General features: G+C 52.8%; 2 protein-coding genes across 8 annotated transcripts in view; one reads left to right on the top strand and one right to left on the bottom strand.

The window, feature by feature from the left end:
• Positions 1–11,704, top strand: part of FBXO46 (F-box protein 46) — a 40,076-nt gene extending 28,372 nt beyond the window's left edge. For 2 of the 4 annotated variants that reach the window (XM_084961191.1, XM_021094574.2), the window contains exon 2: positions 8,723–11,704. In XM_084961191.1, coding sequence (XP_084817317.1) covers positions 8,803–10,623 — 1,821 coding nt within the window. In that variant the 5' untranslated portion in view covers positions 8,723–8,802 and the 3' untranslated portion in view covers positions 10,624–11,704. Of the gene's footprint in view, positions 1–5,045; positions 5,146–5,661; positions 5,782–8,722 lie in introns of those variants that run through there. The other 2 variants (XM_021094577.2, XM_021094576.2) reach the window with 2 other exon arrangements.
• Positions 11,705–14,837: 3,133 nt separating this feature from the next.
• QPCTL (glutaminyl-peptide cyclotransferase like) lies at positions 14,838–21,782 on the bottom strand. Of its 4 annotated transcripts, none has more exons than XR_014804942.1 (7): positions 21,543–21,782; positions 20,912–21,055; positions 19,900–20,181; positions 18,479–18,718; positions 18,279–18,378; positions 17,377–17,493; positions 14,838–15,548 (listed from the first exon to the last, which is right to left on the bottom strand). XR_014804942.1 is itself a non-coding variant. In NM_001243636.1 (7 exon segments), coding segments are annotated over 7 exon segments (1,152 nt in total). In that variant the 5' UTR covers positions 21,753–21,782; the 3' UTR covers positions 14,838–15,402.
• Between the last annotated feature and the right edge of the window lie 371 nt (positions 21,783–22,153).

Genomic DNA, 22,153 nt, shown 5'->3' with positions numbered 1-22,153 from the left:
GTGGGGGAAATTGAGGCACAGGAGGCTAAGGACCCTGCCTACAGTCACACCCTGGGGAGTGGGAAAGCTGGGGGGCTGGCGGCTCTGTTTGGACTCTGGCTACCCGCTGGATCTCTAGATCCTGCAGATTTATTTGGATGATTCCTGCCATCAGGGAGCTCTCAGAGAGGAACACTTGAGAAGGGGAGAGAGACCAGCAGACCCCGCGTCCGGATGAGGATGGATGGATCGGGACTGCGGACAAAGGGGTAGCAGGGCTGTCAGGGTAGAGAGAGGGGAGGATAGAAGGAGCAGGAGCAGAGCCCTGGGGTCCTGCCACCGACGCCCGTATGCCTGTGGCCAAGTGTATTTCCTGGGCACGGCGCTGTGCCCAGCCCTCTGACCTCCTCGACCCCGGGATGGAGGCCAAGGTCGGGGAGGGGAGCATCACCTGAATCAGCATGGGAGTCAGGCATCTGCTTTTTTTAAAAAATCATTTCCTTCCTTCTGTCTTCGGTTTATCTGTGGTTGATACTGTTTCCAGCTTCTGAAGTGGCAGGCTTAGCTTGTTCATTGTCCGCCTTTCTCTGTGCTTTTACGGTGGCGGGTTCTCCCTGGACCTGCCGCACAGCTGTCTGACGCGCTGTCTTTACCTTCATCTGGGCCTTCCTTCCTTTGGCCTGTCTTCCGGGCTAGATCTTTCCTTGATCTAATAGCTTCCTTTTTCTTGGTGTACTCCTGCACTTTGGTGAAGCAGATCCTCCAGCGGGTTTCCCAAGAAAGGGTTCACGGGCATGTTTTGTTTGTTTTGCCAACTCTCACCTCTCCTGGAAGGGTTTTAAGCAGGGGAGTGATGCCGTCGGATATGTGTTTGCAAAGATCTCTGGCTGCCATGGAAAGGATGGAGCCGGAAGAGCTAAACCAAGTCAGGGAGCCAAGCGGAGAAGTGCCTTTGAGGAGAGGGCCCAGCCCTCCGGAAACCCAGAGGATGGAGGGGAGAGGGGCCCCTCGAGCAGGTCCTTGTCATTCAGCAATGACAGGTGACAGGTGCTATAAGAGGAGGCCTCAGGAGGAAGAGATCCTGGGTGGCTTAGGAGGGCACCAGGAGAGCCCTCGGAGGAGGTGGCATCCTGCCTCGGTCCCGGGAGCAGGATTTCTGCTGGTGGACTTGGCTGGACCAGCTCGTTTCTCACCAGAGGTCCCTGTAGCAGCTGTGCAGAAGGCAGACAGCATGGCAGTGTTAGGGGTTTATTCAAACAAACACACACTGCACACCTGCGACGTGCTGGGGTGTTCCTTCTCGAACTGAAATGTGCATGCGAATCTCCCAGAGAGCTTGTTGAAGTGCACGTTCTGATCCAGCAGGTGTAGGGCAGAGCCCAATACTGCGTTTCTTTTTTCTTTTTTTCTTTTTACAGCTGTACCTGTGGCATATGGACATTCCCAGGCTAGGGGTCAAATCCAAATCAGAGATACAGCTGCTGGCCATAGCCACAGCCACAGCCATGCCGGATCTGAGCCACATCTGTGACCGACCCCACAACTTGTGGCAACATGGGGTCCTTAACCCAGTCAGCAAAGCCAGGGATCAAACCGGCGGTCTCACGGACACTATGTCAGATTTTTAACCCACGAGGCCACAATGGAATCTCCCCAAGACTGCATTTCTAATACCCCCCAGCAGCTGCTCCTCGAGGGAGCCCACTGGTAGTAGCCAACCACTGGGTACTGTTCTAAAAGCTGGGAAGATAGCAGTGGAAAAATCAAAAAACGAGATGAAAATATCAGCCCTGGGGAAGCTTTCATTTCAGTAAGGGAAGCCGACACTAAGCTTTATAAACAAAATCGGGAGTGGGTGAGATTGTAACGTGTGCTAAGGAGAAAAACAAATCTGGGAAGGACAGTGTGTGAGTCTGTGGCGAGGGCTGCAGTTTTAAGTCAATGCAGGTCAAGGCAGGTGATCTCTGAGCAACACCTGGTGGAGGGACGGGAGGGGGCCCTGTGGATACCTGAGGAAGAGTATTCTAGGCAGAGGGAAACAGAGTGCAAAGGCCCTAAGGACTGAACAAGATGATCCAGGAAAAATGGTCCCTAAACTCAGCGAAGGAGCTACGTGCATGCTGGTGTCAGCCAGACTTGGATTCAAAGCTCAGCCACAAAGCTGTGTCCACAACGGCGCTATTTAGCCATTCTCTGCCTCCACTTCCTAATCTTCGAAATGAGATGAAAACTAGTGAGAATTAAATGAGTTACTATTTGTAAAGCGCCCAGAGCAAAGCCTGGCTCGTGGCGGGTGTTAACTGCTCTTGTGGTCATTCTTTGCTCTTTAATATATTCATGTTGGCCATGACTGTTTATTTGGATGCCTGCCCCCATTCCCATGAGCTCCTCCTGGCGAGCTCCGTGTCATCTCTGTGTCCCCATCTCTGTCGCCAACCCAGGGCCAGCACACAGGAGGACATCTGAATGTCAGACGAGGGATGTAAAGCTGTCTCATTGTCAGAGGCATTCCAGCGAGGGTGCTGAGTGTGGGGTTCACGTCTTTACTGATTGCATCTTTCCAACCAATGTCTGTCTAATGGAGAAATACATTAAGGTTTCCCATCACAGTTGTGGATTTGCCAAACCGTTTGTCATTGTATTGTTTTTTGCTTTGTACCGTTTGGGGCCACAGTACTAGGAGCATGTGTGTTGAGAACTTTAGTGTTTGATGGGTTTGTTTTGTCACCATCTTTGTCCCGATAACACCTCTTGCATTTGTCCGTTACTTTTTGTTTTTAAACAGCAGTGTCACTTTTTCTGCTTGTCCCTTGTTTCATATTTGCCTGGTCAGTCTTTTTTCCACCTTTTATTTTCAGTCTTTCTGGCTCATGATGTTTTACAATAAAAGGAGCTTCCCAGAGCATTCTCTGAAAGCTGACTTCGTGTAGAGCCTTGTGCTGGGCTCAGTGTGTCGAAAGTTAGAAAATTCTGTTCCCCCGGTGACCTCGGACACAGATAAAAAACTTGGGTGTGAAACAGCGTTTACACTGCCAGATTTCATGGAGCTTAGGACATAGAGCCTAAGGGAAGGAAGCTTTGATCCATGCAGTCCCATGCTGGGCAGGGTTGCTGGGGTCCCCATGATGACCATGACAGCTCTGCCCTTCCTCCCTCCTCTCCTGCTGGGGTTTCACTATCCCATGGAGGAGACAGATCTATCCCCAGACAGTGATGACTCAGAGTGGGCAGGGCTGAGACTTAGGAACCCAGAAGTCCCCTTCTGGGCAGGTGGGAGGTTTCCAGGAAGAGAGCTCAGGGAAGGCCTCTCCGTTAAAGATACAGGCCCATTAACATTACATTTGGGCAGAATTCTCATCGTGGCTCAGCGGGTTAAGAACCTAACAAGTATCCCTGAGGATGTGGGTTTAATCCCTGGCCTTGCTCAGTGAGTTAAAGGATCCAGCGTTGCTGTGAGCTGTGGTATAAGTCGCAGACTCAGCTTGGATCCCCCATTGGCTGTGGTGTAGGCCGGCAGCTTTGCCTGCTAACCTGGGAACTTGCATGTGCCGCAGCTGCAGCCATTAAAAAAAAAAAGTTATATTTGAGCAAAGACCCAAATGATAGAAGAGATCGAGCCGCGTGGAGATCTGGGAGGAAAGCATTCCAGTCCAGTCTGAGGGAACAGCAGATGCAAAATCTATGGAAGGCAAGAGCTTGGTGACCGAGGAACAGATAGCAAGGAGGCCAGTGTGGGAGCCCAGAGGTGGAGCCTGACCCTGGCTGGGTGGGGTGGGTTCACTCCTTGGAGGAGGGGATGGCAGAGCGGACACCCTAGAGGATATATAATTAAACAATAGGGCTCAGCAATCTAGAATCAGATTCCCTGGGTTCATAGTCCTACTTCAAGTCACACCAGTTCTGTGTGACCTGGGACTAGTTAAACAACCTGTTCCGCCTCAGTGTCTTCATCTGTACAATGGAAATAATAGTTCCTCCTGAGGATCAGACAGGGCCCCAGTGTTCCAACCACTCAGTATGCCAGATCAGGTGCTTACCTGGGTCCACTGGGAGCTAGGCAGAGTGGGGAGGGATCAGCTGGACTGGTGGGGTACCTGGGCTTTTTCCCAAGGGCACTGGGGAGTCATAGCAGGTTCTCAGCCAGATAGGGACAAGATCAGGTTTATACTTTAAGAAGATCCTTCTGGCTGTGTTGTGCAGGATGGTTGGTAGCAGGCTGGGTGGTGGGGATGTGGAACCACCTTTGGTGTCTCTTGAGTTCACCTGGCACTGAAAGGATCTAGGCCAGTGCTGTTCAATAGAAAATAGAGTGAGCTTTACATGTAACTGAAGATCTTTGAGTAGTCACATTTAAAAAGTCAAAAGAAAGAGATGGAGTTAACTTTAAACATTTTAATTGAACTCAATTACATCCCAAATATTATTATTTTAACAGGTAACTAATATTTTAAAAAACATTGTCGAGGTATTTCATATTCTTTTCTTGTACTAGATCTGAGTCAGATTTGTGGTGCCTTGTGGAAGGGCTGGCTGGCCTGAGAGTGCCTTTTGGCCACACGGCCTTAGCCTCCAATGCCAGGCCCTGAGGCTTAGACTCACTGCCAAGGGAGCCGGCCCAGGGTTCTGCCCATTGTTTTTCAAGGTGAGGTGATCCCGCTGCTCAGTTTCTCCCGCAGGAAATCTCGGCCCCTAAGGTTCTCTGCCAAAACTAGGCACTTTGAGATATTTTTGCTCCCATCCTTCGGCCCTGAAGTCTCAATCCCTGAGCCGCCTGGCCCTTTAAATCTCAGCTGTCAATCAGGGCTCCTGTTCGGAGGGAACGTGGTGATAAACCTCTCCTTGAATGCCCTGGCCGATTTCCTGGCCTGGTTCCTCCATTTAGCAGAAAGTTGGGAATTGTTCCACACTCTCTTGCACTCGGCTGTTTCCACACCCACTTCGTCACCTCTCGTCTCCTCCGCCCTCTTTCGAAGTTGGGCCCCTTCGCCAAGGCCTTCCTTATATGGGCACGGCCCCGAACGGCCGCCGCTCATTGGCTGGGGGCTTCACACGCGCGTCTGTCAACAAAGGGGCGGGGTGAAACCAGTCGGGCGCCAGCCCCCACGACCGCCGGAGGGAAGGAGCGAGGGGGCGGGCCCGCTTCAGCTTCTTGCGCACGCGTGTGGGGTGTGTGTGTGTGTGTGTGTGTGCTGCCACCTACTCCCGCCACAGGGGGGCGGGGTCGCGGGTGGGGGGCACTTTGGGGGCGTGTCTAGGTTTCCTGGGAAGTGGTTAAAAAATTGGGGAGTTTGGTCGTGGCGCAGTGGTTAACGAATCCGACTAGGAACCATGAGGTTGCGGGTTCGGTCCCTGCCCTTGCTTAGTGGGTTAACGATCCGGCGTTGCCGTGAGCTGTGGTGTAGGTTGCAGACGCGGCTCGGATCCCGCGTTGCTGTGGCTCTGGCGTAGGCCGGTGGCTACAGCTCCGATTCAACCCCTAGCCTGGGAACCTCCATATGCCGCGGGAGTGGCCCAAGAAATAGCAACAACAACAACAACAACAACAAAAAGACAAAAAAAAAAAAAAAATTGGGGAGTTTGTATTTAAGTGATGTTTAGGGGCTTGAGAAGATTTTGCCTGGGCGTGAGGATGCTTTGGTGTTCCATTGAGTTCAGGGGGAGCCTTGGGATTTGGGTTTGGGTTCTTTTATAGTGTGGAAGTTTCGGTTGCATTGTAGGAGGTCTCCCGTGTGCTTTGGGGGTTTAGCGGGTATAGGCTTTGCGGAGCCACGGAGAGACTCAGGAGCAAAGAAGAGTACAAAGGTACCAATTCTGGTCCCAGAATGCATGGGTTTTCTGTTCTCTCCACTTCCTACCTACCTGACACAGGACGTGGGATTCAGTCTTTCTGTGCCTCATCTGGAAACAGGGACTAAGAACATTATGTGCTTCATAGAGACAGGAGAGGATTAGCAGGAATTGTTAGAACAGTAACAATTAGTAACCGGGTAAGCTCCCAGTGAGCATACAATAAAGTACAGTAAGCTCTAGTCTGTTTATTAACATTCATGAGGTTTCTTTGGAAGTTCGTTTGGTTTTGAGAAATATATGGTTTGGGATTAGTTTTATGTGTTAGGGAGCTTTTATGTTCTAGTGAGTTATTTTGCAAATGGGGGACTTCTGTGGGATTAGGGAATACACGTGGAGGTTTAGAAAAAGTTTGAGGTGATTATAGAGTTTCAGGAAGCTGGTCTTTGGGGGCATCTGTGAGGTTGGGAAATTGCTGTGTGTGTTGGAGTTCTGGTAGGCGTGGGATCTGTGAGGGGTTCGTTGAAATTGAGGCTTTCTGTGCTGAAGGAGATATTTTCAGATTTGGAGGTATAAAGTAGGGTTTCAGGAGTTCCCTTCGTGGCACAGTGGAAACAAATCTGACTAGGAACCATGAGGTTGCAGGTTCCATCCCTGGCCTCTCTCGTTGGTTAAAGATCTGGCAGTGCCGTGAGCTGTGGTGTAGGTCGCAGACATGGTTCAGCTCCTGCATTGTTGTGACTGTGGCATAGGTCAGCAGCTATAGCTCCGATTCGACCCCTAGCCTGGGAACCTCCATGTGCCACAGGTGTGGCCCTGAAAAGACAAAAAAAAAAAAAAAAAAAAGTAGGGTTTCACAGTGTCTGGGTATTTTGGATATTTGCGGCCTGGATATATTTACATCTACAGGGAATGAGTGGTCTTTTTTTTTTTTTTTTTTTTTTTGGCCTTTTGCCATTTTTTGGGCCGCTCCCGCGGCATATGGAGTTTCCCAGCCTAGGGGTCTAATCGGAGCTGTAGCTGCCAGCCTATGCCAGAGCCACAGCAATGCGGGATCCGAGCTGCGTCTGCAACCTACACCACAGCTCACGGCAACGCCGGATCGTTAACCCACTAAGCAAGGTCAGGGATCAAACCCACAACCTCATGGTTCCTAGTTGGATTCGTTAACCACTGTGCCATGACGGGAACTCCTGAGTGGTCTTTCTTTACTGTGTTGCTTCTATCCCTGGACATTCAGATGTGTTGGTGATTGGTAAACTTTGCCATCTATAGATTTTAGGGGCTTTTTTTTGGGGGGGGGGGCAAACTCACAGCATATGGAAGTTCCCAGGCTAGGGGTCGAATCAGAGCTCCAGCTGCCGACCTACACCACAGCCACAGCAACTCAGGATCCAAGCCAAGTCTGGGACCTACCCCACAGCTCACGGCAAGGCTGGATCCTTAACCCCCTGATCAAGGCCGCATCCTTATGGATCCTAGTCTGGTTCATTACCACTGAACCATGATGGGAACTCCCTGTTTTCTTTTTTGGTTTCAGGGGTTTGTTGTTGTGTTGTTGGGTTTTTTTAAGCAAGAAACTGGGACTTCAGCATATGTTGTATTAGGTGGGATTGGAGATTATGAGAGGCAAGGATTTTTAGGATTAGGACTCTGTTTCTGTGTCTGTGGGTGTTTGGAAGCTGTCTAAATCTGGAATGATGTCTACAGGACCAGGAAATAAATGGGGTTTTAGTGGTATCTGGTATTGCCTGAATTTATAGAGGGACAGTATGTACTGCAGAGTTCAGCAAAATTTTTTCCATAAAGGGTCATATAATGAGTATTTTAGGCTTTGCAGGCCGTATGTCCTCTGTTGCAACTACTCTGCCGTCATAGCATGAGAGCAGTCATAAACAAATGAACATGTTTCAATAAAACTTTATTTACAGAGACAAGAAATGGGCCGGTTGGGCACGTGGCTCCAAGTAGTATGACGAGGAGTCAGCAAATTGCTTTCACTGGTCTGTAAACATGTGGAAGATTCGATATTGAAAGGGTGTGTAGGTTTCAAGATGTCTGGAGGGAGATGGGCCAGGGAAGGATCAAGACTGAGGGATTGACCCTGTTGGTCCCGCAGTGGAATGTGGTTGTGTCCGACTCCTTAGCAAAATTGCCTCCCCATTAGGTCATGCACACAAAGTCACTGCAAAATAAAACAGTTACTTTTACAAGCCCTAAATTGAAAAGTCTAGAAACCAAGTTTGAAAGCCTGGTTTTGTGCTGTATAAGCACATTTCCCCACGCTGAGCCTCAAACTCAGCAAGTTATGAGCAACGCGAGGAAACTAGACCAAAACAGGCCTTTCATCTCAGGAGTCTGGTGGCTATGCTTAAGGAAATTACCTGCGCGATTTTGGTGCGAGTGTGTAAATTTTCTGCACACACAGCTTTCAGAGATCCTCAGAGAGACTCATGACCCAAACCAAGTGAAGAGCTGATTTCTTACGGGCCTGTCTGGCTCTGACCTCTGATTTTCTTCCCCCGCCCAACCCACCTCGTTCCTTCGTTCCTTCCTCCGTGGGCTCAAGCAGCCATGGCTGTGGGCAGGGCTGGGAATTCTTATCTTTTCAGGGACTTGTTACTGGGTGAGCAAATCAGAAAAGGAAGTACTGTCTGTCAGTTGGTACTTTCACTTCTGTTTAAAGGTGAGGCAGCTGGAGGCCTCTGGATCGAGAGTGAAACCAGTCAGCTCCGGTCACATTCTCGGTTTTTACAAGAGCAGGTCCCATCACCTCTGCAGCCCTCCCTTTGCTCACCTGCGCCAGAGCAGGAAGAGGGTCTTAGTGGGCTGATTTGGTCTGTCCCCTCGGGTGAGGAGAGGTGGAGGGTTCTGAGGGCTATTGCGAGGGTACTAGGGGGTACTGGGAGGGCAGGCTATTCCCCCAGTCCCCTGACCTCCTCTTTCCTGTCTCCAGGTGGCCCCTGGAGCCCCCCACCGCCAGCCGGGTCCTGAGATGTGGTGAACCAGCCTGCCTGTCTGCCGCCTTTCCCCAGAATGGACCGAGGTGGCCTCTTGCCCTTCCAGCTGTGGTGCCCTCGGCCCTTTGGCACCTACTCCCAGAACCAGCCGCGCCCGCCTTCCGCAGCGCTCAAGCCAGCTGCCTGCTCCGAGCCAGGCAGTGGGGCGGAGCCAGATCATGGTCCCGCCCACTCAGAGAACACACCCCCGGCCTTGGCAGCCGAGGCGCCCGCTTCCCAGCCTGCCCCACTCCTTTCCGCAGCAGCTGCTGGCGACGAGGGTCGAGTCCTGCTGGACACGTGGTATGTCATCAAGCCTGGCAATACAAAGGAGAAGGTGGCCTTCTTTGTGGCCCACCAGTGTGGTGGGGGCAGCCGGGCCAGCTCCATGAAGGTCAAGGGGCACTGGGGCAGTGACAGCTCCAAGGCCAAGCGGAGGAGGCGCTGTCTTGAGCCTACTAAGGCTCCGCCGGACCCAGGGGGACAGGACGGGCCCCCTCCTGCTGAGGGGGCCCCGGCCTCAGCCAGCGAGGATGTAGACCTGCTCTCTGTGGCCGAGATGGTGGCCCTGGTGGAACAGCGGGCCGCCCTGGCCTTGCAGAACTACTCGCGCCCCAGCGCTCCAGCACCCGTGGTCTTTGTGTCGGCTGAGCAGGGCGGGCCTGCCAAGGGGCTGGGGTCCGAGCGGCGGTCGGGTGGTGGGGACTGCAGCCGGGTCGCTGAAGCGGTGGCCCACTTCGAGGCCCAGCGGGACAGCCCTCCATCCAAGGGCCTCCGCAAGGAGGAGCGGCCTGGGCCAGGCCCCGGGGAGGTGCGCATCGCCTTCCGGATCTCCAACGGCCGAGAGCCCCGGGCACCGGACGGTGGCCTGCCCAATGGGAGCGGGGGCCGGCCAGGTTGTGCCTACCCTGGCAGCCCCGGTCCTGGGGCCCGGGCCAAGGACAAGATCACCTGCGACCTTTACCAGCTCATCAGCCCGTCTCGGGACGCCCTGCCCAGCAACGTGGAGTTCCTGCTGGCCAGGGCGGATGAAGCCAGCGAGGGTGAGAGCCCAGCCCCCGCCAGGCCCGAGGACACGCCCCCGGCCCCCCCTCCCCCCCCTGCCCGGGACTGTGGCGCGTCAGGCTTCCATGTGGATGTGGTGGTGACGGGCGTGGTGGATGAGTGCATCTTCTTTGGCAAGGACGGCACCAAAAATGTGAAGGAGGAGACGGTGTGCCTGACGGTCAGCCCCGAGGAGCCGCCCCCACCCGGCCAGCTCTTCTTCCTCCAGCCCCGGGGACCTGACGGGCCTCCCGAGCCACCCCCGGCCGACGCGCCGGCCGCCGCGCCAGGCCCGGACGATGCCGAGGGGACGACGGACACTTCCCTGTGCCGCCTGTACCGGCACGTGTCGCACGACTTCTTGGAGATCCGCTTCAAGATCCAGAGGTTGCTGGAGCCGCGGCAGTACATGCTGCTGCTGCCCGAGCACGTGCTAGTCAAGATCTTCAGCTTCCTGCCCACGCGGGCCCTGGCGGCCCTCAAGTGCACCTGCCACCATTTCAAGGGCATCATTGAGGCGTTCGGCGTGCGGGCCACAGACTCGCGCTGGAGCCGCGACCCACTCTACCGCGACGACCCTTGCAAGCAGTGCCGCAAGAGATACGAGAAGGGCGATGTGTCGCTCTGCCGCTGGCACCCCAAGCCCTACCACCACGACCTGCCTTACGGACGTTCCTACTGGATGTGCTGCCGCCGAGCCGACCGCGAGACGCCCGGCTGCCGCCTGGGTCTGCACGATAACAACTGGGTGCTGCCCTGCAACGGGCCAGGCGGTGGCGGCGGGGCCCGGGCCGGCCGGGAGGAGGGGAGGTGAAGCCGGGGGAGGGGGGGGGAAGAGCCCACCATGCCCACCCCCACCCCCTCCCCCGAGGAGCCGAGGGTCAGGACTGGGGTCCCCGGCCCACACCCCTCCTCCAGGCATCGTTGGGCCCCCCTCCAGAACTGAGATGGGATTCTGGGGGATGACCCGAGAAAGCACTCTGATTGACCCCTGGTGGTTTTCTACTCTGCAGACACTCAAGTTGGGTGTTTTGGTTGTTGGTTTTTTTTTTTTTTTTTTTGAATCAGCATCTCAATTTCTTCTCCATTCAGCCCCAGTGCCCTCCTTGCCCCTCACTCTCCATACCCCAGGGACCCACCAGCAGGGAGCAGACGGCAGCTAATTTTGGTACTACTTAAGGGTTCCCCCATTCTGGCCCCCTTCCGCTCCCTCCCCCAACTCTTTCTCTCTGGAGCTGTTTTCTCCCAAGAGGCTGCAGCACCCAAGGTTGGTACCCTTCCTAACCTATGACACCAGGGCTCACCTCCTCTTTAGGAGATGGGGGCCATCAGATCATCCGATCACATGGCAGCCTACCATTTCTAGACACTTTCTCCCGTTAAAACAATAAAAAATGTTTTCTCCTTAGCCTCAAGCTATCAGTCTCTCTACTTCCCCTAAAGGGGAAGAGGGGGAAAAAAAGTTGCAGTATGAAAATTCCCCTCCTCCCAATGTTAAGCTATTGCCATGCCTCTCCCCTCCCATCCCCCCCACCCCCACCTCCCCCCTCCCAAAAAAAAGCTGTGAAGCCCTTTGCCTCGCTCTTGACAGCGTGGGGGGCCGGTGGGCAGGGACTGTGGCTTTGAATTTCTGGGTTTTTCCTTTCACTCTGGATACTTGTTCAGGTGTTGGGGTCTTTCCACCCCCAGTCACATGCATTTCTTTGGACTCCTTTGGTCAACCAAGACCTTGATTTTCAGGCAGTTTGATCTGGGGTGGTTTTTTTTTGTTCTCTTTGGGTTTTTTTTGTTTGTTTGTTTTGGTTTGGTTTTTTCATCCTTGTGGTTCTGGAAAGCTTCTAACGTGTGGCATCTGACCAGTTTTGAATTGGTCCTTTCTATAAAATCAATATTTATAAGGCTGGGCCCAGACTGGTTTGTGTGTTGTTCAGGGAGGGGGTTGGGAGAGAAGGGAGTTATGGGCCCGTGCAGGCTGAGATGGGACAAGTTGAGAGAGGAGAATCCTTAGTCTGAGATGATTTTTGACCCTTCGTCTGTGTCAGTGTGGGTTTGAAAATCTCGAAATAGTAGCAGTTTAAACAAGATAGTATTTCTTTCTTTAGAAGGCCCATGTTGGGCACCTTTGGTGACCCGGAAGTCATTTGGAACCCGGGTTCCTTCTAGCCCACTATCCCATCATTCTTTAGCTGTGGCTCTCATCCTTATGGTCCAGAATGGCTGCTGGAGCTCCACCTGTCACCTTTTGCAGGAAGAGAAGTCCCCTTCCTTCCAGGAGTTACTACACTCTACTTGTGTGCGCATCTCATTGGTCAGAACTTTAGCCACATGGAAGAACTACAGAGGAGACTGGGAAATGCAATCTTTTAGCTGGATGTATTATGTCCAACAAAAAAACTCTCACTAAAGGAGTTCTCTTGTGGCCTAGTGGTTTAAGGATCTGGCATAGTCACTGCAGCAACTTGGGTTGCTGCTGTGGCATGGGTTTGATCCCTGGCCTGGGAACTTCCTCGTGCCATGGGCGTGGCCAAACAAACAAACAAAATTATTGCTAAAGATCCCTGTAATTAAAGCTTTAAAATATTCAGTTAATTGTTTACTAAAAGAAGAGGGGAAAATGGGTATGGAGCAGTGGCTGACAGTCTCTGACATTCTTAGCAAGGAATCAAAATTTCCAGAGAGACCGGGAATTTTCGTAGTAGTTGTTTAATACTTGGATTTTAGAATCAAAGTGACATGGGTTTAACTCTTGGCTTGGTTTTTTGAGATTTGGGTTTCCTATAGAGGGAAAACCAGATTGTTTGGACTCTTCTGCTGAAAACAGGGAGTAAAAAAATCTTAAAAGTCTCAAATAGCCAATAAAATACAGTTAAGGGGGACATTTAAGAGAAAGGCCTAGGGAGCTACTTATGGCTCTGAGGGCATTTGCTAATGTGAACAAACTTGGGTTTCCTATTTGTAGCCTTATTCCGACAAGCAGTCAGAGGTCAAGGCCAAAGCCTATCCAAGGTGAAGAATCTAATAGGAGCTAGGATCCCACAGAACTGCAAGCTCAGGTAAGGCTGACCCAAAACACTGCAGAAGGGATATTTTAGATGCGAAGGGAAGCACAAAACTAGAGGAAAGAAAAAAATGGACCCTGATAATTTGTGGCCACAGGCTGGCCATAGGTTTGGGTTTGCAGCCCAAGTTTGTATCACCTGTGTGTCCCAGGGTACTTCTAGCTGAGGTGTCTGGCAGAAACAAACAGATCTCTGGTGGAAGGAACTGTCTTCTAGAATCCTCACCAATAGGAGTTCTCGCTGTGGCACAGTGGGTTAGGAATCCGACTGCAGTGGCCTGGATGGCTGAGGAGGTGTGGGTTCAACCCCCAGCCTGGGAGTGGGCTAAAGGATCCAGTGTCAGATTCAATCCCTGGCCCAGGAACTTCCATATGCTGTGGGCGGGGCCATGGGAAAAAAAAAACAAAACATCCACCAATAATTTTTTTAGGCAATGAATTATAACAGTCAAATAACCCCCAGTGGGATCGAACCTGTGTCCTCATGTATACTAGTTATGTTTGTTACCACTGAGCCACAAAGGAAACTCCTGGGCTTTTGTCAGCAAACTGTTGGCCCAGCATGGGTGATTTTTGGAAGGGACAGAGGATACAGGGTTAAGGGGCCCAGCTGTGGGTAAGAATCTGGGCTCTGTAAATAACTGCTTTGTCATTCTCAGCCGTGGCTACCCCGTCTGCAAAATGAGCACCCCAATTGTACCTGCCTCGGGATTTGGGTGAGCCTCAGTGAGTTGCTACCTGTGAGGGACTCGCTGTGCTGACTCAGTAGGTCCCCCATAAATGTCAGCTGCTGGGGAAGGCTGGGGGCTCAGGGACCTTGTGTTTATCCTCTCTCATCTGCTATCCTGAGTTCCAGCCCCTGAGTTCTCTGCAGTCCTCATGACTTAGAGGGCCTATGTTCACTCCTCGTTAACCCTCCATCCTGGCCTGGCCTCCCTGTGTCCCACCAGATTTCCAGCAAAATCGCAGAATCAGCCGTACAGACCCCAGCACAGGCCTCTGGCACAGTGCCTCCATGGTATGGTTTTCTTTGGAGCAGGTTTGCCAGCATCTGTGAATGCACCAAACTTACATCCTTAAGGACAGCACATCTCAGGAGTTCCCACGGCGGTGCAGCAGATTAAGGATCCAGCATTGCCACAGCTGTGCTTGAATTTGACCCCTGGCCCGGAACTTCCATATGCCATGGGTGCAGCCAAAAAACACCCCCCAAAACAAAGAACAGCATGTCCCAAAATCTGGTGATCATGAGACTTCCTCAGGTGCTTATTACAGAGTCCCAGCCCCTCCCTGAAGTTCTGATCCACTCGGTCTGGGTGGGACCTGGGAGGCTGCATTTTGTTTTGTTAAAGTTTTTGTTTTTGGCTGTGCCCACGTCATCCAGAAATTCCCAGGCCAGGGATCAAACCTGTGCCACAGCAGTGATCCAAGCCGCTGCATTGACAATGCCAGATCCTTAAACCACTGCACTACCTGGGGACTCTGAGGCTGCATTTTTTAAAATAAGTGCCCCAGGTGAGTCTGAAAATTAGATAGAACTAGGGAGTAATTCCTGAGGCCATCATTACAGTTTGCGGCCCAGTGAGTCTTAGGCAGGATGAACAGATACAATTTCCCACTCCCGCACCCATCGCGGAAAGGGAAAGGATGGTTGGGTGTGACTAGTCTACAGTGACTCTAGATCTGTCTTACCCGTTCCTACGGTGAGTCCACTCAAACCATCAAAAGGCAGTGTTTCCCAAAGTATCTTCTGAGGTACCCTAGTTCCATGAGGTGCTTCCCAATAAAGGGTTCTATGGTAAAATACTTTGGGGAAACACTGCGTTGTCCCTTAAATCTTTTTTTAATTTTTTTGTCTTTTATTGTCCCTTACTCTTGAAAATTCACATTGAGCAGTGAAGAAAGTCCTTTGATGTTGTCTCACCCCACTTGGATCCCCTTTGTCATGCAATACCTGCTTAGGCTAGTTCTGCAGAAACACTGGTTTATTGCCCCTTGCATCTGGCAGAATGGAGTTCCCAAGTATTGGTTTCCATCTGCTTTGTGCTTATAAGCACATGCCCTGGGCCCCCACATGGCCCATCCATGTGGGAGTTAGCATAGAACTGGTGCAGTAGCAAAGCTGCCATTCTGGGAGAACCACTGCCACGAAAGCATAAGCCACAGAGAAGTCATTTGGTTGGAAGTCCTGCAGGTCCAGATGCCGGTCTATGGTTTGCTGATTAAAACTGAGAATGGCATTTGGCCCCTGAAAACCTTCAGCTCAGCCCAAGTGGTTTCCCCTGGGGCAAGGGCTGAGCCCGCACTCCACTGGCTCTCACCCCAGTCATGTAGGCCTTGTCCATGTCTTTGACGAGTGGCAGCTTGAGAGAGTCAAAGGAAAGAGGGCCTTCCAGTCAGAGCACAGGCAGAGCCAAAGGTGTTAAAAAGGACAGGCTGGCTCGCCCCAGGCGGGCCTGGCCTCAGCTCCTCGGTTCCAGGGGCTCTTAGCACGTCCCCTGCTGGGCACTTCTCCCTCGGAGTCAGCCAGGCAGGCTAGAGCCCCAGGTATTCTGCCAGGAACACAGCGAGGATGCGGCTCAGGTTGTGTACTGTAGGTGGGTGCAGGTTGGCCTCAGAGTCTTCAGACGTGTGCCAGACCGAGGGGAAGGGCATGGAGATGAGGTGAAGTACGGGGACTCCTGCGGGACAGAGAGGAGACTCAGACCCCGACGTGGCCCCCAGCAGACCCCAGGAGCCCAGGCCCAGGCCTGGGGAACCTGGCTTTGCCCCTCCAACCGAAGATACTCCGTTGTGCCACCTGATGAACTCTGAACAATGATTTCAAGTGTATGAGGATACATGTTAGTTTAAAAAATACACCCACTATATTTATTGTTTTCATAACACCGACTAGAAAAAAGTCAAAACTTGGAGGTCCTGCTATGGCACAGTCGGTAAAGGATCCAGCGTTGCTGCAGCTGCTGCTCAGATTCAATCCTTGGACCAGGAACTTCCATATGCCACGGGTGCAGCCATAAAAAAAGAAGGAAGAACAAAGAAAAAGATCATGAAAAGATCAGAAGAGGGAAAAGATGTCTCTGCCTACTTCCTTGCCAGGTATACATTATTAGGCTGTTTTTCTCTTCTTTACTAATAGTTAGCATTTATGTTCCATTTTAGGCCCAAGTCTAAGGCCACATACATGCGCAGTTTTATCCTTACGGTAAGCCTATGAGGTACAGTAAAATACCCCCATTTTACAGTTACGGACACTGAGGCACAGAGGCAGGCTGAGTGATTTGCCTAAGGTCTTGCCTCTAGTAAACAACACAGTCAGAATTTGAACTCAGGCCACCTGTCTCTAAAGCGTGTGCTCCAGGGAGTTTCCACTGTGGCACAGTGGGTTAAGAACCTGCAGTGGTTTGGGTTGCTACAGAGGCGTGGGTTCAATCCCTGGCCCGGGGCAGTGGATTAAAGGATCCAGTGTTGCCTCAGTGGCGTGTAAGGCACTGCTGCAGCTCAGATGCAACCCTTGGCCCAGGAACTTCCATATGCGGCAAGTGCGGCCATAAATAAATAAACAGATAAATAAAGCATGTGCTCCTAGCTCTTGCACTGCTCTGGGCTCCTGTCTTTAGAGCTCTTCCCTCTGTCCAGTTTTGGTAAATACCTGTCCCCATACTGGACAGAAGCCAGACAGGTGATGACCCTTCGCTGGGCCCCTGATACCTAGCTCAGCACCTGCTTTGGGAAGGATTCATTGAATGAATCAATAAAGGGCATTGTAAGAAATACGTATTTGTTGAATGAGTAAGTTGTAAAAATTTCCAAAGCAGTTTTTAGCTCTTACTATATATGCCAAGCACTGTGTAAGTAGGCGTTTGATATCTCCAATCTCATCTAATTTCCCCAACCGTGTGATTAAGACTGTGTACATACACGTATGTTTGTATGTATCTGTCTCTTCATTTTCCAGAAGAAACGGGTGCACAGAGGCTAAGGAATTTGCCTTAGGTCAACCAATGGTAGGTTGCACCTCGTGGAACTGTCCAATTCTAAAAACCTGTGTTCTGAACCCCTCTACCAGATGTCTTCACCCCTGGAAGTTTTGTAAAAATAATGCAGAAGCCCAAGATTGTGGTTCAGTAGGCCTGAAATGTGATTAGGCATTTTCCAAAGGTGATTGTGCTGGGCTGCCAAAGCTTCAAAAGGCAAGAGCTAGAAGAAACAGGCACTGCAGTGACTGGGTCCTTAACCCTCTGAGCCACAGAGGAGCTCCACAGGTAACATTTCTTGAATGCTCGCTAGTGCCAGGCCCTGGTCCAAGCAAGGTCTTTACATGCAGTCCGCTCAGCAACTCTGAGATGGGGCCCTTATCATTCCCATTTCATAGATGGGGAAACTGAGGCACTGAGAGGTTAAGCAACTTGCCACTGACCCCCAAAGCTGGGAAGGGGCCAGAGCCAGGTCCCATCTGTGGCTCCCTTGGACCCCCCCCAACCCCCAACTCCTCCCTGCAGCAAGTACCTCGGCGGAGGAAGGGGATGTGGTCGTCTTCCACGGAGCCAGGGGGCTCCCCAGGCTGGAAGTACATCACTTCCCGAGGATGAGACTGCAGTAGGTTCAAACGGTGCAAGCGCTTCTCTGGAGGGGTGGGGATTAGAGAGCAAGGCTTGGCCCCTCAAGGGTCAAAGATTCCCCTGCTCACAAATCAGAGGAGGGCAGGGGGGTCTGGCGGGGGTGAGGCACTGGCCATCCCAACCAGGATGGATGTGAGTTAGCCCTCACTTCAGGTTGACCGTGTTCCCGGTCCCATTTAATCCCTCTGAGTCTAGGAGGTCGACACCCATGGTCATTACCATCATGCCCACTTTACAGATAGGAAACGGAGGCTCAGAGAGAGGAAGCCACTTGCCCAAGATCACACAGCTGATAAGGAGAGCCAGAATTAGGAGTTCCCGTTGTGGCTCAGTGGGTTGAGAACCCCACTAATATCCATGAGGATGTGGGTTGGATCCCTGGCCTCACTCAGTGGGGGAAGGATCTGGCGTTGCCATGAGCTATGGTGTAGGTCACAGACACGGCTCGGATCTGTGGTGCAGGCAGGCAGCTAAGGTGTAGGCTGGCAGCTGCAGCTCCGATTCTACCCCTAGCCTGGAAACTTCCATATGCAGCAGGTGCAGCTGTTAAAAAAAAGAAAGCAAAAAAAAAACAAAAAACCCGCATGCCAGAATTTGAACCCAGGGCTATCTGCCCCCTGAGCTCCTGTTTGTCTTCATTACCTTTGGCTGCTATGGGATCTTTATGTATTTCTGCCCTAGTGCTTTAGAGGGAGACGAGGGAGGTAGAGGGAGGCTGGGTGGCCCCTTAGCAGTCAGGCCCTCCCTCCAGCATCCCAGGCTGGTGCCTGCCCCCACCTCCACCCTTACCAATGCTTCTCAGCCGATGGAACCAGCGGGCCGTGCGAGGGAAGTGACTGTAGAAGGTTGGGTTGGGGGCGCCCAGGAGATCAAGAAGCATAAAGAGCTCCTAGGGAGAGAGGCCGGGACTGGAAGGGCCAGGCGGGGCACCGCCAACCTCCCGCCACCCACTTCCACCTCACCGGAACCCAGTGGGGCCCTGGTCTTACAATAGCCTGGATCCTGGTGAAGCCGGGGCTGTGGGGCGCAGACTCCATGAGCTGGGCCAGATGCCGGGAGCCATAGAGGGAGTCCTTGGGTCCCCACTCCCTCAGGGCCTCTTCACCATCCAAGAAGAGCAGCTGCAGGGTCACTGAGGCTGCCTGTAGGGGCCAGTGGTCAGTCCACACACGTTTCCTGCCAGCTTGCACAGCCGACTAGGGCAAACTAAGCCTCCTCACTTGTCGAACCTGGTGGCCAGGAGTATAGACTCTGTCTGCTCGGAAGCCGAGCAGTCATGGCTAAGTTACTAAGTTCTCAAAGCACTGGCTTCCTTAGATAGAAATGGCGTTAACACTGGTTCTACTTAGAGGGTAGGATTCGAACTTGGGTCCTAGACCAGTGCCTGGTATATGGTAACTAAATAAGGGTTAGCTCTGATTGTAACCGTTACTCTTCCCACTCATTTAGCAAAAGAGACAGACCCACAAATAATTAGAAAAACGGAATGCAGTTACGCCAGTGCTTCTAAGAACAACAGGGTCCTGAAAGGGCACAGGAAGGGCTGGGGGACAACGTGGCCGGGGAAGCACTTTGGGTCTCTTGGGAAGAGACGTCTGCACTGAGGCTGAGTAGAAGCTGGCCTGGCAAAGTGGAGCAGAGCGAAGAGCCTTCCCAGTGAGGAAGCAACGTGGATCAGGCCCTGGGCCAGAAAAGGGGTCAGCAAGGGCCAGGGACCCTGGGGTTTAAGCGGGGGAAGAGCGTGAGATTTGTGTTTCATTCATTCTATACATTTTCATCGACATCCTACTTTATGCCAGGCAATGTTTTGGGCCCAGGGAATAGAGCAGGAAGTAAACGCAGCCAAGGGCCTGCCTATCTGGAGCTTATTCTAGTTGGGGAGACAGACAAACAAATCAACACAAAGCACCATGAGGCTTAGGACAGTGACAGGAAGCTATGTTAGGGTGGCTGGGAAGGTCTCTTTGAGGAGGTGACATCAGAGTGGACACCTGAATGAAGGGTGGGAGCCGGCCAAGAAGATACCTGAGAAAGCACATTCTAGGCAGAGGAAACATCAAGTGCAAATGCCAGGGGCGGGTGTGAATTCTGTGGGCTTGAGGGACACGGACACGGAGACACGGAGGAGGTGGGAGGAGAGCCGAATGATGGAGGGGCGAGGAGTAGGAAATGAGACCAAAGAGGTGATAGGGGCTAACAGAAGGACCTGGCTTATGCATGGATCAAAGTGGGAGCCATGGGAGGGTTTGGATCAGAGAAGGGACAGGATCTGACCTCCAGGAATTAGAAAGCCCCTGCGGCTCTGGTATGGAGTGGAGGAAGATGAGACCAGGCAAGAGAGGTGGTGGCATGGACCGAGGTAGAGGAGCCCCATTGCACCCACCCCCACCCTACCACCGCCGCTCCTTACCTGCTCCTTGGCTCTGCTCAGCTCCAGGTCGAGGGCCTGGGCCAGCTCCAGTAGCAGAGCGCAAGGCACAGCGGAATCCGTGGCCCCCACAAAGGGCGCTGACCCAGATGGGAAGAGCTTGGAGTCGTAATGACAGGCGAGGGTGAGGTGACGGGCAGCCCCTGGGTCCAGTGTGGCCACCACATTGCCAAAGTCCAGTGGCCCCAGGGGTGTCGAGGCTGTGAAGGGGTCTAGTTCCACATGCCAGCCTGCCCTTAGGGTCCTCAGCGTGGCCTCCAGGAACTAGTGGCGAGAGAAAGGTGGGAGGGTGGGTGGGGACTGGGGAGGAGGTTGGAAGAAGGGCCGTGTGACCTGAACCATGCAGAGCCATCAGGTTAACTCACAAATCGCACTTTGGTTTAATGGCTCTCTTGATATACTTCTGCTGGGTACCTACTAAGTGCCAGGCATGAAGCGACTCTGCCTCATGATGCCAAGACTAATCACAGCTCACCCTTCAAAGAGCACTCTGTGCCAAGCCCAGTTCCAGGAACCCTATGGAGGAGGGAGAGTCAATGGTTCCATTTTGCAGATGAGGAAACTGAGGCTCAGAGAAGTTAAGAAACTAGTCCAAGGTCACACTCCAAGTGGCTGAGGTGGATTTGAACTCAGGCAGTGTTCAAATGACTTTCAGTGCTTGCTGGGAGGCAATATAGAGATGTTACAGCACCAGTTCGGGAGCCAACTCTTTTGGGTTGAAACCCTAGGTATACCATTTATTAACTGTGGGATTTGGGCAAAATGCCTAACTCTTCTGAGCCTCAGTTTCCCCATCTACATTATGAAGATCAAGTTGGTACCCACCTCACAGGCCCGATGCTTATGCTTAGCATACTTTTGGTGGGGGCAGTACAGTCCTGGGGTTACCAAGAGAGAACTCTAGAGTCTGACCGAGCTTCAGCTCTTGGGCAGAATATCTATTTCCCATTCCTTGGTGGCTGCGGGGTCAGGGATTGGAGGTGGGGCCCTTTACCTTTCTGACTTGGAGATTGCCCGGACTGCCCGGGGTCCGCACAACCAGCAGGGGGCGCAGATAAGTGTGCCAGAGACGGTGCGGGTCCAGTCGCCCCACCACCCTCCGAAGCCCGGCTTCGGGGAGGCTTCCGAGCCCCGGACCCTTGGGAAAGAGGTGGGAAAGAGAAGAGCAGAGCGTGAAAAGCACCCTCATTTCAACTCTACCCCGGGGGCTGTCATCCCTAAAAAGCCCCGGCTCCTCTTCCTAATGGCAGATTCCAGCATCAGAGGTTTCTAGGATAAATCCTAGACTCGGGAAAGTCTACCCAAGCCCATCCGGTATAGCCCACCGCAATCCTGATGGGAGAAATCGAAGCCCAACGAGAGGAAGAGACTTCCAAACAGCTGACTTTAGGATTAGAACCCAGAACTCCCAGGCTTACTACTCCAGACCCTTCCTCTTACGGTGCAACCGCTATTATAGAAAAAGCCCGAAGCCTCATTGCATTGGAAAGGGGCATGCGCTCTAACGACGAAGATCGCGGCACCTGCGGCTAGGGCCCCACGATAACGATAAAGCCACGTCAACCTGAGACTTTGAGGAGGGGGAGGCGGGGAATAAGGGCTCCCCTGTCCCCGTCCGGCCTCACCCGCATCTCCCGGCCCAGAGGCAGCTCCTCAGTCTGGCGGTGCCAGCCGCTCCAAATGGTATAGAACACCGAGGCCACCGCCAGCGCCAGCAACAGCAGGGGCAACAGCTGCGCCCGCGGTAGCAGGCGGCGCTTGGGCGGTGAGGGTGGCTCCAAAAGGTCGCGTTCCCCAAGCCGTAGCCGGGGCCGCCCGCGGCCCCCTGAACGCATGGCAGCTTCGCCCTGAAACCGGTCGGGGACTGCGGATGGAGTTTAGGCCAGCCAAGTCCCACCCCATGGAATCACCGGACCAATAAGCAACAAGAGCGGCTGCACCAACCCACCCTTCAGCAAGCAGTAAAGCCAATGGGGACTTTCGTACTGAGGACACGCCTCCCTGTCTCCCTGAAGCTTAAGGGTTGGTTCCCCTGAGGGTTGCACAACCCAAAAGGGAGCGCGAAAGAGGTAGGCACCGCCTCAGCGGAAGAGGGGAAGCCAATGAGAAGCATTTGATCCTAGAAAACAGCCGACCTCCTGGGCGCGGGTCCACGCCCCTCCCGGATGTAAGCAAAGGATTGGTTATTCCAAGTCCAAAGGATTAACAAACACATAAACGGACGGTCCCCTAAGTA

The sequence above is a fragment of the Sus scrofa genome, chromosome 6 (assembly GCF_054392235.1).
Source record: "Sus scrofa isolate SSC_HxYL_T2T_F1_AM1 chromosome 6, Sscrofa_HxYL_maternal_Yorkshire_Landrace_v2.0, whole genome shotgun sequence".
In the NCBI taxonomy this organism is placed as follows: Eukaryota; Metazoa; Chordata; class Mammalia; order Artiodactyla; family Suidae; genus Sus; species Sus scrofa.
This window is presented reverse-complemented; position numbering and strand designations above follow the sequence as displayed.

Coding starts and splice junctions, on each gene's coding strand:
- QPCTL (XM_021093417.2), bottom strand. CDS start 21,752: ATGCGTTCAGGGGGCCGCGGGCGGCCCCGGCTACGGCTTGGGGAACGC. Junction 20,182..20,911: donor GCAATCTCCAAGTCAGAAAG/GTAAAGGGCCCC, acceptor TCTCGCCACTAG/TTCCTGGAGGCCACGCTGAG. Junction 15,549..18,278: donor CCATCGGCTGAGAAGCATTG/GTAAGGGTGGAG, acceptor TCTGTCCCGCAG/GAGTCCCCGTACTTCACCTC.